Genomic DNA, 15,538 nt, shown 5'->3' with positions numbered 1-15,538 from the left:
AGGTAGGTAATTGTAAAGTAAAACTTAGACACAACTAAGCAGGGTGATTAAAATAAATGCCATCCTGTCCGCTGCTTTGCTTCTTAGCTCAACTTTCAGGTGGAAGGCAGAGTATCTGTTCCTCTGGGGACTGATATAGAACTTCAGGCTCTGTGCATAGCCAGCCTTTTATTATCAGAGTCACTGTAAGTTGTTCCTGGAATTTATTAAAGCCAAAGAAAATCCAACACTGAGAATCTAGCAAACATTGGATTCATGCCCAGCTTTTCTCTAAAATTTAACATGCCATGCATTTATCCTATTTTGCCTTTAAACTTTTATGTATTTCTTTCATGCATTAAAATTCTAAGTTGAAAAATAAGATTTTTCACAAATTTTACTGCATTATTAATGTACACATTTTTTTAAAATTTAGGTTTTACTGTCCTGAAGATCATACATAGTATTCATATCTTTTTTTGCTTTTTTCTAGTTAAAATTTTGGTGTATTAAGGGCTAAAAAAGGCAAAAATACTTATATAGAAAAGCACAAGGTAAAAATTATTATTTAGTTCCTATATTATTTTAAAAATCAGCAATATTAACATTTTTTTCTTAATTATAGAAAAAAGTAATCTAAGTTTCAAAAGTGGAAATGTAAGGAACTGAGGAATAAATAAAATTGAAGCCTGTATTCATTTAACTTGTATTCATACAATTTGGATTAGATTTAAATTTAAGAACAAATTAAAATAAAGTCTGTTGAAACCACATATTTTAGATGTACTTTATTATTTGCTGTCTTGTATTGTTGCTTATTTTGTCCACTATACATGTTTTTTCTCTTCAAAGGGGTGATAAATTTAGGGTATCAAATGTAATGATTACATATTTTAATTTTCTATTCCTAGCATTATAGAAGAAGAGAGATTCTAAAACCCTCCTACTATATAACATGTATAATATTAAAATGACAGGTAAAGCCTAAAACAGGAGGAAAATGCAATGACATATGACATAAAGTTTAGAGAGAAAGGAGGTAAGCTAGTATTAAAGTACACTGACAACTGTGGTGTAGGGTTTTAGAGTACAATTTGTACAAAAAGCAATCACTACGAAGTGCAATACTGCTAAGTGAGATAACTGAGGTATGGCTGTACAGCCGACAAAGATTTCATACCTGAATACATTTTTAAACTTCTCAAATCAATAAGAAATCACATAATAAAAAGTGGCAAGAGATATAAACTAGCAATGTACAAAGAGGTAAGTAAATGGCCAAAAATATGAAGACTCATAACTGCACTATCTTCAGGGAATTAAAATTAGTATTATAGGAAAATACCATTCTATACCTTCTACAACGGTAATTTTTAAAAATTTGATACCATGTGTTACCATGTACGTGGAGAAATGAGAACATTATCCAAAGAGAGTAAAAAGATAAAGTGCTAAAACCACTTCTGTGAACAATCTGACAATATATATTAAGCTGATGATGTACAGATCCTGTTTTTCAACAATGCCACTCCTAGGAACACACCTTAAAAAAAACCTCACATATTTTATAGTATCCAGGAGGAATTTAAGACTTCATATGTATTTGTAAGTTTTTATTTAAAAATTTAAAGAAAAGAAAGAGAAAAAATGATCTGAAGCAAATTTGCCAAAATACCATTCTTACATTTCTTAGCTGGCATAATGACAACGTCACGGTGGTATCATCTAATAGTGAACTTCGATCTCGACCTTGTCCAAAGCTTTCCCCATCTTCAAAGAGAAAACTGAAAGGAAATTAAAAATAATAATTATTTAAATGAGCACAGAAATCCGATTGATTGTTTCTTCTAGAAAATAAAATTTATTCTAAATCATCAATCTCTTTAACAAAACAAGAAAATTTCAGACCAAATGGGTTAATAAAAAATGTAACAGTTGAAATTTCTTCCAACAATTCTCAGTTTTAAATATATGCTGAAATAGTATAAATATAAAGCATTTTAGAAATGCAAGAGTATGATTTATACTCTTTGTTCGTCACAGGTACAATAATAAATTTACTCTATTGACAATAGGTAAATGTGCTTCTGAGGAAGTTCATATAAGTAAAAAATGATAAAGAGAAGAAGAAAGAAAAATGCTAATGATGATAACTTCTCCCAAGAAAGAAAGCTGAATAATAAATGCATGAAGTTTGTTTAGAATTTTAGAGAATTCCTTTTGAGACTTTTTATAATCTTCAAACGATTTATTCTTAGAATTTCCATCATCTTAATTCCTGATTTTCTACTTAATTGTGTGAACTGTATAACTGAACTTAATATTTAGAATTCAGTTTAAGAGGAGAAAAAAGTAGAGAACCAGTGGTATATTCAAACAATTAACCTAAAATTTAACATATGAAAAAAAAATTTCAGTAGATTAATTTCCAGTTACCTACAAAGGATCAAATCTAGTCCTAAAATCTAAAACTAAAACTATAGCAGCAGTGGAAACTCAAGAGATTCAGGTTTTCATCTTTATGACTAAATATGACTCTTGGGGTTATATTGTTACTTAACTTCCAGGTAGTTTATAGGAGAGTGGCCAAGACTTTATGCATCCTGCAGATTTTCTCAACAGTGAATTAACACCGTGATGATCTCCAGGGAAAGCAATGAGGCTACCAACCATATTTTAAGATTTTATTAGAGATAGAAAATAGCTCCTCATAATGGACACATTAGCCCAGTTTACTAACTTAAATATTACTATTCTATTTGTACATTTTTCATTTATTGATCGTCAACTATTGTGAGATGTTCCATAACAACTTTACTTCAAATAGATCATAAAGCAAAGTATTTAAAAACAATATTTATTAAGAATTGTAAAGACAATTGATGATAACACTGCAATCAGAAACTTCAGGCAAGGAGTTCCCATTGTGGCTCAGAGGTAACGAACCCGACTAGTATCCATGAGGATGTGGATTAGATCCAGCATTGCCATGAGCTGTGGTGTAGGTCACAGTCTAGGCTCAGGTCCTGCATTGCTGTGGCTGTGGTATAGGCTGGCAGCTGCAGATCTGATTCGAACCCTAGCCTGGGAACTTCCATATGCCATGGATGTAGCCCTAAAAAGGCAGTAAATAAATAAACAAAAGAAACTTCAGCCAAGAAAACAAGGTATGGACTTCTAATTGTTTTCATAATCACTTTCTGAAATGTCTATCAAAAGAAAATGATATCAAAATGTTATACTAGAGTTTTCTCATTTCCAAGGGAAGTTTTCTTACTTGGGGAGTGTGCAAATAGGTGGTTTGGATCGAATGATTTCCTTGTTCATAAGCTCTTTTTCCAAGTCACCTCCAGCTAAGCACCAAAGGTAATATACTTCTTCAATAGATCTTTCTGCCAAGTAATCACTGTTTATATCTATTAATGGCAAATTAAAAAGAATCATAGCTATCACACTTTCCGTTTTCATTAAAAGGCAACAGGCAATAACAGTTGACATTCTAAAAAAGTAAAAACTGAAGAACATAGTAAAATTTCCTTTAGAATATTCATACTACAGAATGCACAGAGGATGAAATACAGATACACATATTGGTTATACACTGTTTCTTTGTGGAAAAGTATAATTTTTACACTCTGTCAGAGACATATGCTGAACTATGTGGGAAAGAAAGGCAGAAAAAAACACCTGGACAGGTAACCAACACAAACTGCCCCATCTTTCATGTCTTGAGGCAATCGCTGCCTTTTCTGAGAGGTCTTAGTGGATGTCTCAGGCAGGATTTGCTTAAACTATACTATGCTCATATCGACCTTTATTTATAATAGTAATTGTGTGACTAAATGTCTGCCTACTTCCCCATCTGGCATGAATGAAACTTGAAGATACAATGTATGAAACACAGTAATTGAGTGCTTAGTAAATGTTTCCTGCCCCCACTTATGCCATGATAACTTTTCAGTAAAAAGGTAACTAGCTAGAGTCAGAAATACACATCCTGAGAGCTGTAGTCTTCACAGAGGAACGAAAAGAGAAAAGGTGATATTCTGGTACAAACATGGAATATAATACTACGGATTTCCTACCAATAATAATACTTTTTGAGATCATTTATAATAAATTATTTGAGATATGATGTATAAATACTGATGTAGTAGAAATTTCATTGAAAATTAGATTATTTGATTTTAGCATTAAGATCTGAGATGAAAACAGGACTTTGGTTTACATAATAAAAAATTTAAAACTTTTTTTGGTGCTACTTTCTTTACTCGATCTTTAAAGTTCTTGCTCCAAAGTCATTAAAGGATGAAGGAAGTCATTTAAGGATTAAAGGAATTGAAGTCATTTAAGGATTAAAATGTTAGGTTAGTTACATTTTAATCACTTCCAGAATTCTTGTTTTTATAAAATTCTTTTCAATTATGGCTTATTATAGGCTATTAAATATAGTTCCCTGTGCTATATAATAGGACTTTATTGTTAATCTATACTACCTATTTCATATATTACACTTTCTATCTGTATTACACTTTCTATCTGCTAATCCCAAACTCCTAATTTATCCCACCCTCATCTCTTTTTCCTTTGGTAACTACAAATTTGCTTGCAATGTCTGTAAGTCTGTTTCAGTTTTATAAGTAAGTTCATCTGTACCATATTTTAAATTCCACATATTAAATGCTATCATATATTTGTCTTTTTCTGTCTGATTTATGTCAGAATGATAATATCTAGGTCCAACCATGCTGCTGCAAAGGCATTATTTCATTCTTTTGTCTGGCTGAGAAGTATTCCATTATATATGCACCACATCTTCTTTATCCATTCACCTTTTGATGGACATTTATGTTCCTTACATGCTTTGGCTATTGTAAACAACACTGCCATGAACAATGGGGGGCATGTATCTTTACAAATTAGAGTTTTCTCCATACAGATGCCCAAGAGGGGATTGCTAGATCATATGGCAACTCTATTTTTAGTTTTTTGAGGAACCTCCCTACTGTTTTCCACAAAGGCTTTAACTTCTGACCAACAGTGTAGAAGGCTTCCCTTTTCTCCATATCCTTTCCAGCACTTGTTACTTGTAAACTTTTTAATATGATCACTCTGACCATTGTAAGGTGATACCTCATTTTAGTTTTGATTTGCATTAATCTAATAAGCATTGACATTGGGCATCTTTTCTTTTGCGTATTGGCCATCTGTATGTCTTATTTAGAAAAGTATCTATTTAGGTCTTATTTTTTTGGATTTTCTTATTATAGTTGATTACAATGTTCTGTCAATTTCTGCTATACAGCAAAGTGAACCACTTACACACACACACATACACACACACACACACACACTTCTTTTCCTCACTTTATCCTCCACCATGCTCCATCATAAGTTATTGGATAGAATTCCTTGTGCTACACAGCAGGATCTCATTGCTTATCCACTTCAAATGCAATAATTTGCATCTATTAATCCCAAACTCCCAGTCCATCCCTCTGTCTCCCACTCCCCTTGGCAACCACAAGTTTCATGAGTTTGTTTATTTTTTGTAGATAGGTTCGTTTGTGCCATATATTAGATTCCAGATATAAGTGATATCATATGGTATTTGTCTTTTTCTTTCTGACTTATTTCACTTAGTATGAGAATCTCTACTTCCATCTGTTTTTTTTTTTCCCTGCAAATGGCATTATTTGGGGTTTTTTTATGGCTGATTAGTATTCCACTGTGTATATATAGCACATCTTCTTAATCCAATCACCTGTTGATGGACATTTAGGTTGTTTCCATGTCTTGGCTGTTGTTAACAGTGCTTCAGTGAACATGGGGGTGCATGCATCTTTTTCAATGAAAGTTTTGTATGGATATATGCCCATGAGTGGGATTGCTGGATCATATGGTAGTTCTGTATTTAGTTTTCTGAGGTACCTCCATACTGTTTTCCATAGCGATTATACCAATTTACATTCCCACCAAGAGTGTAAGATGGTTCCCTGTTTTCAATACCCTCTCCGGCATTTGTTATTTGTGGTCTTATTAATGATGGCCATTCTGACCAGTGTGAGGTGGTACCTCACGGTAGTTTTGATTTTCATTTCTCTAATAAATAGCAATGTTGAGCATTTTTTCATGTGCCTGTTGGCCATCCATATATCTTCTTCGGAGAAATGTCTGTTTAGGTCTTCTGCCCATTTTTCAATTGGGTTGTTAGTTTTTTTGTTGTTGTTGTTGTTGTTTTGCTGTTGAGTTGTATGAGTAGTTTGTATTTATTTTAGAGATTAAGCCCTTGTCAGTTGCATCTTTTGCAACTATTTTCTCCACTCAATAGGCTGTCCTTTTGGGGTTTTTTTTTATGGTTCCCTTTGCCGTGCAAAATCATGTAAGTTTGATTAGGTCCCACCAATTTATTTTTGTTTTTATTTCTATTGCCTTGGGAGACCTACCTAAGAAAACATGTGTATGGTTGATGTGAGAGAACGTTTTGCCTATGTCCTCTTCTAGGAGTTTTATAGTATCTTGCCTTATGTTTAAGTCTTTAAGCCATTTTGAGTTTATTCTTGTGCATGGTGTGAGGCTGTGTTCTAGTTTCATAGATTTACAAGCGGATGTCTTGTCTTCCCAGCACCACGTGCTGAAGAGACTTTTCCCATTTTATATTCTTGCCTCTTTTTTTGAAGATTAATTGAACATAGGATGTCTGAAAAAATTTATTCCTGGGTTCTCTATTCTGTTCCATTGTTCTGTATGGAGTCATTTTTTAACTGGGTCATTTGCTTTTTTGTTATGGAGTTGTATGAGTTGTTTGCATATTTTGGAAATTAAGCCCTTGTCAGTAGCATCATTTTCAAATACTTTCTCCCGGTCCAGAGGTTGTCTTTTCACTTTGTTTATGGTTTCCTTTGCTGTGCAAAAGCTTGTAGATTTGATTAGGTCCCATTTGTTTATTTTTGCTTTTATTTTTATTGCCTTGGGGGACTGACATAAGAAAGCATTGCTACGAGTTATGCCAGAGAGTACTTTGCCTATGTTCTCTTTAGGAGTTTTATGGTGTCATGTCTTAGTTGTATTTTAATCATTTCCAGGATTATTTAATTCTCAGATAAGTATCAATAAGGTCTCACTAATGTAAATATATATATATAGTTATAGTTATTAAATTTAAAACTGAAACTAGGATAAGGGTATTTCCTTTAAAAACAAGGCTTATATTCTTTGTCTTATTTTTCATTACCTTTACACAACTGACTTATGTCCTCAGGCAGAGTTAAATCAGCACACCTCAGAGAAGATGAAAACAGGCTGGCAGGTTTCGTAAAGGGAGTATATAAGGGCGACACTTCACTGAACACCTTGTCCTGCATCAATTCGTCTGGGGTTGGCCTTAAGAAACACATTTAAAATACGAAGTATGAATGAAAGTCATTATTAATTTCTTAGAATAATGGAACACCTTCGAGGGGATAGTTAAAAGTCATAAACACCTTATTAGTAAAGAAAATAATGAAGCTCTCCTCAGTAGAGTCTAAACGTATATCTTAAAGAAAAAAATAAGCAATTGTAATTAAATGCTGAAATTTTTTTTACCTGTATTCTCTTTGTACTTTATGATCTACTAAAACTTATTCCATATGAGATATCAATTTTTTACTTTTAGTTTGACCACAATGTACCTGTTTTCCTGAATATCTTAATTAAAAAATAAAATTATAAACTTACATACCTTTTGGTTTACTTCCTACTCTCTTAGTTTAATGCGATATATTTATCAAAAACTATGCTTTTACTATCATTCTTCTCTTCCTAACATGCCTTGATGAAGATGTTTTCCTAAAGGCAAATTAGAATACATTGTTTTCATATCTTATATACTGAGTTTAAGGACAGCAGTATGGTTAACAGTGACCTCATCTAATGAAAATAAGTCATGGAACTTCTAAGAAATCCTTTTATATAATCAACAATTCTTAACTTGCCTCACCATTTATCTAAGTGTTTTTCTATAATACATATTTGCAATACTTTCATCTCATTTTTCTCACATCATTTTATTAAGGCATATCTACATTCTACAATTTAGCCTATTTTCTGGTTGGAAATGAACTAGTAACTCCTTTTGGTATATGGCAGTTTTCTGACCATGGTTTAATTTTTTTCTTCTTTTATTAACATACATTAAAGCTATAACCAGCAGTTATGATATTGATATCAATTATATATTACTGTATATATTAATATTCTTATTTAACCCATCAGTATTAAAAAATTAACTACTTATATGTTAAGATCTCAGTAATAATACCAAACTCTTAATATCAACCTCTTGGAAGGATGGAAGGTGAGGCACTTCTTCAAAAGATGTGTCACATTTTCAGGAAGCTCCTGGTAAATAAAGAGAGAAAAGAATTATTTTAAATGATCCATCAAAAATTTATATTTCTTTATTTGGACTTTACACAAATTCATATTAATTTGTCACTCTCTGATAAAGCAACTATCTAAATAGAAATAAACATAGTTTTAAAACAGTTTGCCATTGGGAACTTTCAGTAACAGATTAATGACAAACCTTTATAATGTCCAGACAACCATGCTCTTCAGCCAGAACTATTATAGTATCATCCACACAGTCTATAAAATAGAAAAATTATATGAATTAATGTTGCTTTTCTAATTTATCAGTCTAACTGGGAACTGAAATTGGGTAATGCAGCTTTGGAACTAGAGTTATTAAAAGGCTTAAGTCCTTGTCAATTTTCCCTATACGTTTTAATAAAAAATAAAGACTTCAAACAACAGATATTAACTGAATCATAGGCACTGAAAGACAGCATAGTGAAATAAAGCAGTGATTCAAGAAGGTAAAAATTCTCTTTCTATAAATACACACACACATATTACTCTTTGAAAAGGCATTATATTTTATAAGATTAATTTATTTTTATTAAATATAATTTAGAGAATATATACATATTTCTCTGGAATTTAAAGTATAAGTTTTAGTCTGCAGATAATATTTATAGACCTCCAAGACCCCTTAATAGCTATACTGTCAATCCTTGCAATTAAAGTGGTAAATTTTATGCAATTTTATTTACAATTAATTATTATTTAATATTTATTAATATTATTCTGTATATATTCTTATTTGTAAACTCTATTAACCTGGACACAAATCTGTTACTCTTTTATGCAAAGTGAGCTATCAGTGATTTTCTCTTTCTTACCACACGTTTAATTTATTCCACTCTAAAGTAGACTACACAAATTTTTAAAACTGTGAATTACAAATATATGGATCTAATTCATAAGTAAAATACATGAGGTTGTTACAAGTAAAAACAAATATCCTTCCTCAGTCATTGTTTACAAATGATTCATCAAATAGAAAGCTCAAAAGTTAAATACACTACATTGTCTACAGGTAACTGCTACAGAGAAGTAAAATTTTGTAATCTTGTATTGTGATTTAACAAATTAGTTTACTTGGTTAGATAATAAAGCTAAGGTTACATCCATGTACGCCATAATTCCTTAGTGAATAATGAAAGCTCTACTATATCAGAGGCAATCCTTATGCTCTGTTAATTCTTACCATGATCATTAGAAAATTGAAGAGAGAGGATATTTCAGTATATTCATTCTTTTAAAGAACACATTTTCAAGGTGCATGATTATTGTCACTAAAGATTATGTTTATAGTTGAAAGATAATCAACTATGAGATACTTACCCAATGTAAGCAAAAATTTTAGTCTTTCAGAAATATCCAAACTCTGAAATAATTTTCTTCCCTAAATAAAATGGGAAAAGAAATTCTCGTTAACAATGACATCATTTTTCCCAAGGAGGCCCTTTTTTTTCAGAGCTGAGAATGATTTTACCAGGTACCTCTATTTCCCTTCAGAGTTTTTATTAGATATTTTAGTTGGCTCCACTGAAGAAAAATCACTGATGACCTAACATTTAAAATGTTGCAAAATATTTCACATTTAAACATTTCATATATTTAAGGACCATTACATTTTAGTTTGATCTCAAGCATTCTTCATTTTCTTTTTAGGGCCGCATCTGTGGTATATGGATATTCCCAGGCTATTAGATCGAATCAGAGCTACAGCTGCAGGCCTACTCCACAGCCACAGCCACAGCCACAAGGGATCCGAGCAGTGTCTGTGACCTATACCACAGCTCACAGTGACACCAGATCCCTAACCCACTGAACAAGGCCAGGGATCAAAAAAAAAAAACCCACACCCCATGGCTACTAGCTGGATTCGTTTCCACTGCGCCACAATGGGAACTCCAAGCCTTTTTCATTTTTGAGATCCTGGTTGTTTAGAGTCAAGTTGACAAGAGTCTTAATTGATTAAGGGACCAAGAGGCCTCCTTGGAAAGATTCATATTACCCTTTCATTCACCTAATTCCTACTTATATATTATGGCCCAAATAGTCTGCTGCTTCCATTAAGAAGCATTCCATCTCACCTCTTCCTCTTCCCACAGTGACTTAGACCACCATCATTGTGTTTCTGTAACACCTGGTATATTTCTTTATTTTAAAATTCATACATTTATGGAGTTCCCATTGTGGCTCAGCAGTAACAAACCCAAGCTAGTATCCATGAGGGTGTGGGTTTGATCCCTGTCCCTGCTCAGTGGGTTAAGGATCTGGCATTGCCGTGAGCTGTGGTGTGGGTCACAGATGTGCCTTGGATCCTATGCTGCTGTGGCTGTGGCGTAGGCAGGCAGCTGCAGCTCCATTTTGACCCCTAGCCAGGGAACTTCCATATGCCACAGGTGAGGCCCTAAAAAAAAAAAAAAAAATTAAAAAGACCTGAAAAAAAAAATTCATTTAGTTGTTTCCTTATTAGTCGGTTTCAGGGGGCTCCTTGGAATGGAATCTGGACTCAAATACTTAAAACTTCAGTGATTTATGTTGAGCAACTACTGTGTGCCAAGTTGAATTTTCTACCGTGTGTTTGTTTGTTTATACTAAAATTGATTTATAATACCGTACTAATTTCTGCTGTATAGCAGAGTGTCTCAGTCACACGCAATATACGCATTCTTTTTTAAATATTATTTTCCATCACGGTCTATCCCAGGAGATTGGATATAGTTCCCTGGGCTATACAGTAGGGCTTTGTTGTATATCCATTCTAAATGTAATAGTTTGCATCTACTAACCCCAAACTCCCAGTTGTGTGTGTGGTGTGGTGTGTGTGTGTGTGTGTGTAAAACACCTGGCAAATTACCTAACTACCTTAAGCCTCCCTTTTCCCATTTATAAACTGGAGTAATAACTATACATGCCACAGAGGTTGCAACGAGGGTTATATAATGTATAAAAATGCTTAGCATTATATTTCTCTTACTATAAACAAACTAAAATTATATGGTCATTAAAAAGACTTAGAAGAAGGCTTAAGGAGATAGCTTAGTCGTTATGTAAAGAAAGAAACCCTGATTTTTATTTTTTTTAATTGAGAGGAAAAATTTGTCTAAAGACCTATGAAATTAGAACTAAAAGTAGAGACATCACTGAAAAAAAGTTGCCATTCCTCTCTCTTCTCAATTTCTTAAGTTATTATCAATATTAATCTTCTAAAGTGCATCTTTGATTTCACCAACATCTTGTTAAAAACTTTAAATGGTCCCCCATACTTTATATAATAACTAAATATAAACCTCTCAATACATCATTCCAAGTTCCCTAGGATATGGCTCCGATATAATTTTTCAGCCTAAATGCTTACTATTATCTACCCTCTGATGAAAACACAAACACACACACACACACACAAAGAAGCAGTTAAATTGATTAGCTGCAATACTGTGAATACACTCTGCCTATTCAGGCCTACAGACTGAATTGTATTATTTCCCCACTAGTAATTTTTTCTTTGTGTCCATCAAAATTCAACACAGTCATCCCTTACTACCCAAGGGGGATTGGCTCCAGGACCCACTCAGAAACCAAAATCCACTGATACTCTAGTCCATTACAGAAAATAGCATATAGTATTTGCCTATAACCTACACACATCCTCTCTTATATTTTAAATTATCTCTAGATTACTTATAATACCTAATACAATGCAAATGCTATGTAAATAGTTGTAAATACAAGGTAAATGTTAGGTACATGACATTTCAAATTGTTATCACATGGCAAATTCAAGTTTTGCTTTTAGGAACTTTCTGGAATTTTTTTTTTCAAATATTTTAAATTCACAGTTGGTTGAACTCCACATATGCAGAATTCACAGATACAGAGGGCCAATTCTATTCTTTATTTCACTTTCACACCTGAGTGTTAATTTAGTGAGTTAAAGAATTCAAAATTCAAAATTCCTTCCAGCACTTTGATGGTACTGTCCCATGATTTTCTTGAATTCATACAGCTAAGAAGTTTAATGCCAATCTAACTGTTATGCTCTGTAGGTAATGTGACTTTTCTATATACCACATGTTAAGATTTTGTCATTAACACTGATAAAGACATTGGAGTTTAGCAAAGGCAGCTTAGCATCTTGGTAAAAGGTACATAAAGCTTTGGATACAGATTGATGGATACAAATCTGCTTAACTACTTATTACTATGTAAGTAGGGTAGGTTGTTTAATCTCTTTGTACCTCAATTTCCTAATCTATAAAAATAGTAATTAGATAAGCTTTATAAGATTGGTGAGTGTATTGATTAAGGTAATAGATGTAAAGAGATTAGAAAAGTACCTGGCTCTTACACAGTGCTCAATAAATGTTACCCTTGACTTCATCATTGGTCATCTCTAAAAGTTTAGTATAAGATTTCCAGGTATATTTTGTTGTTGTTTGCATGTTATCATTTTTTTTTCTTTTGCCTTGCGAGGTAATTAGTAGGTTTTTTCAAACTAAGAACTTTAATCTCTACTTCTGATACCACTGTAAGATAGATATTAGAACATCTGAATCTATCTTCCCTGTCTTTTAAAATTTCTATTTTCAATTTCTGTATCTCTTTGTGTCATATTCTGGGAGGATTACTCAGTGTTCAGTAGGTCCAGTTTCCTACGATCCTTCTATTTCTTTATTTCAATACTTACATATTTCTTTATTTCAATACTTACATGGGAGTTCCCGTCATGGCGCAGTGAAACGAATCTGACTAGGAACCATGAGGTTGCGGGTTTGATCTCTGGCCTTGCTCAGTGGGTTAAGGATCTGGCGTTACCTTGAGCTGCAGTGTAGGTTGCAGACATGGCTTAGATCTAGTGTTGCTGTGGCTGTGGCATAGGCAGGCAGCTGTAGCTCAATTAGACCCCTAGCCTGGGAACCGAACCTCCATTTGCCACTGGTGCAGCCCTAAAAAGCAAAAAAAAAAAACAAAAAAAAAAAAAAAAAAAAAAAAAAAAAAAAAAAAAAAAAAAAAAAAAAAAAAAACAAAAAATAAAACTCCTGTATTGGTCTTTTTTTTTTTCAGTAAATATTTTTGGTTCTGAGTTTCTATAATTATTTCATGGATTGAATTGTTTCCTTTATCTCTTAAAGAACAATATGTTTATTTAAAAATCCTTTTTTATTGTAAATTGAATATAAATTCTATACATTGTTTCTTTTTTATAGTAGGGGTCCACTTTAGATGTTTGGTGCTTCTTCAATATGTACTCATCTTTTAAGAGAATCCTCCTATACATTTTTTGGACTATGGAAACTTTGGGGTGGCAGAGCAGCTGTATTGACTTTCTGGTAATATGGCAAGAGTTTTCCATCAAAATGCTATAACGTTTCAACTATTTCCTTAGAATGTCTGATGTATCAAAAGTTCCCTTCATTAATTGTTGGTGTTTTATTAATTTATACCTTGATATTTTGTATCAAATAAGGGTTTGATGAGGTAGAGAAAGATTTAAGCCATTCTAAAACTGGACTGTCTGAACTTGGAGTACCACTTAAAAGCTCATGAAGCTCCTATAATGGAATTAGTATTTCCTTTCTTGGAACTCACATAGCTCTCTGTGTTTATCTTCAACATTTATGGAACGGCATTAAATTCTGAACTTTTGAAAATACATCTTAATCACATTTTATCCCTGTTGCATTGCTATACATATAGTAAATACTCATAAACATTTGTTGAATTGAATTACTCATATAAGACATACCCAGATCAGTAATAAAGAATTTAAATATAGGTGGAGTTCCTGTTGTGGTGCAGCAGAAAGGAATCTGACTAGGAACAATGAGGTTGTGGGTTCGATCCCTGGCCTAGCTCAGTGGGTTAAGGATCTGGCATTGCTGTCAGCTGTGGTGTAGGTTGCAGATGCGGTCAGATCTGGCATTGCTGCGGCTGTGGCATAGGCTGCCAGCTGTAGCTTCAATTGGACCCCTAGCCTGGGAAACTCCACATGCTGTGAGAGCAGCCCTTAAAAAAAAAGGCAAAAAAAAAAAAAAAAAGAATTTAAATAAATGTGATGATAATAAAAAGGAAAAGCTATATACTTCACACTCCAATAAAATTCTTCACTTAGGCTATGATTTTAAACAAAAATGAGATTTACTGTTATTTCATAGCAATGAAAAATTAGATGGTCTAGGCAAAGGATCAGAAAACCTGGCATTTTCTCTTAAGAAAGCAGTGCCAATGTGTAAGGTACCATGTTATTATGACTATTTAAGTATTAATAATAAAAGCTAACATTTATGCACCCTTCGCAATGCAACATCCTGTACTAAGTACTTTTATATATATATACGTATTTCATTAATTTTTCCAACAGCTTCACAATAGAGATACTAATATTATTTATGGAAGTGGAATCAAAGCCTTAAGAGTTAGTTTAGTTACCTTAAACCTCACAGCTATTTTTCACCGCATTAGATTTCAAACACAGTTCTCTCTGACTACAAAAGCTAGTCTCCTAACTATTACGCTTTACTACCTCCACTATTAATTCTTAAAATACATAAAATAAACAAAATAATGTTATCTGAATTCTTAGATACGGTAAAGATCAATGAGTTAATACTTTCAAAATACTTTAAAAATCCCTTGAAAAACAGAATAGATAGAATAATAAAAATTCTTGCCTCTAAAGACCTCAGTGCTCAAGTAAGGCAGACAAATGTGACAAATGCTGTAAAAGGAGAGCAAAGAAGATGAGGACTAACTGGCAGGTATTTGGAGGTAGAATCCACAAAATATTGCTGTTCCTCCAAATCCATCTTCATCTTCTTTCTTGCTATCTAGACATTTCTTAGTTTCTCTTGCACTTATACGTGGCCACATGAGTAAACTGTAACTAATGAAAACTACAGAGTTGATATCTGCAACTTTTTAGAGCATCTTCTTAAAGACAATTGCCATGAATTCACTCCTCTCCCTTCCTTACGGCTAAAAAAAGAGGATAAAGAGACTACCTTTGGAAACCAGATGGTGAGAATGGTGGAGTCATCCCTGATAGCCTAGGTTTCTGCATGATGTAGAACAGAGCCCACCCCAACTTTCAGTGGACTGTTATATAAGGGAGAAAAACATGCGTTCTTTAAGCTACTGCATTTTTAATTCCTTTGCTTTT

At 33.0% G+C, this 15,538-nt stretch overlaps 1 protein-coding gene across 4 annotated transcripts in view; it reads right to left on the bottom strand.

Annotated features, from left to right (window-relative positions):
• Nucleotides 1-15,538, bottom strand: part of TBCK (TBC1 domain containing kinase) — a 226,236-nt gene that overhangs the window by 142,850 nt on the left and 67,848 nt on the right. For all 4 annotated transcript variants that reach the window (XM_021101700.1, XM_021101699.1, XM_021101698.1 and 1 more), the window contains exons 7-12: nt 9,712-9,772; nt 8,549-8,610; nt 8,300-8,361; nt 7,214-7,362; nt 3,257-3,395; nt 1,664-1,763 (exon numbers count right to left, since the gene is read on the bottom strand). In XM_021101700.1, the coding sequence (XP_020957359.1) occupies nt 1,664-1,763; nt 3,257-3,395; nt 7,214-7,362; nt 8,300-8,361; nt 8,549-8,610; nt 9,712-9,772 (573 nt within the window). The remainder of the gene's footprint in view (nt 1-1,663; nt 1,764-3,256; nt 3,396-7,213; nt 7,363-8,299; nt 8,362-8,548; nt 8,611-9,711; nt 9,773-15,538) is intronic.

This window comes from Sus scrofa, chromosome 8 (assembly GCF_000003025.6).
Source record: "Sus scrofa isolate TJ Tabasco breed Duroc chromosome 8, Sscrofa11.1, whole genome shotgun sequence".
Classification (NCBI taxonomy): domain Eukaryota; kingdom Metazoa; phylum Chordata; class Mammalia; order Artiodactyla; family Suidae; genus Sus; species Sus scrofa.
This window is presented reverse-complemented; position numbering and strand designations above follow the sequence as displayed.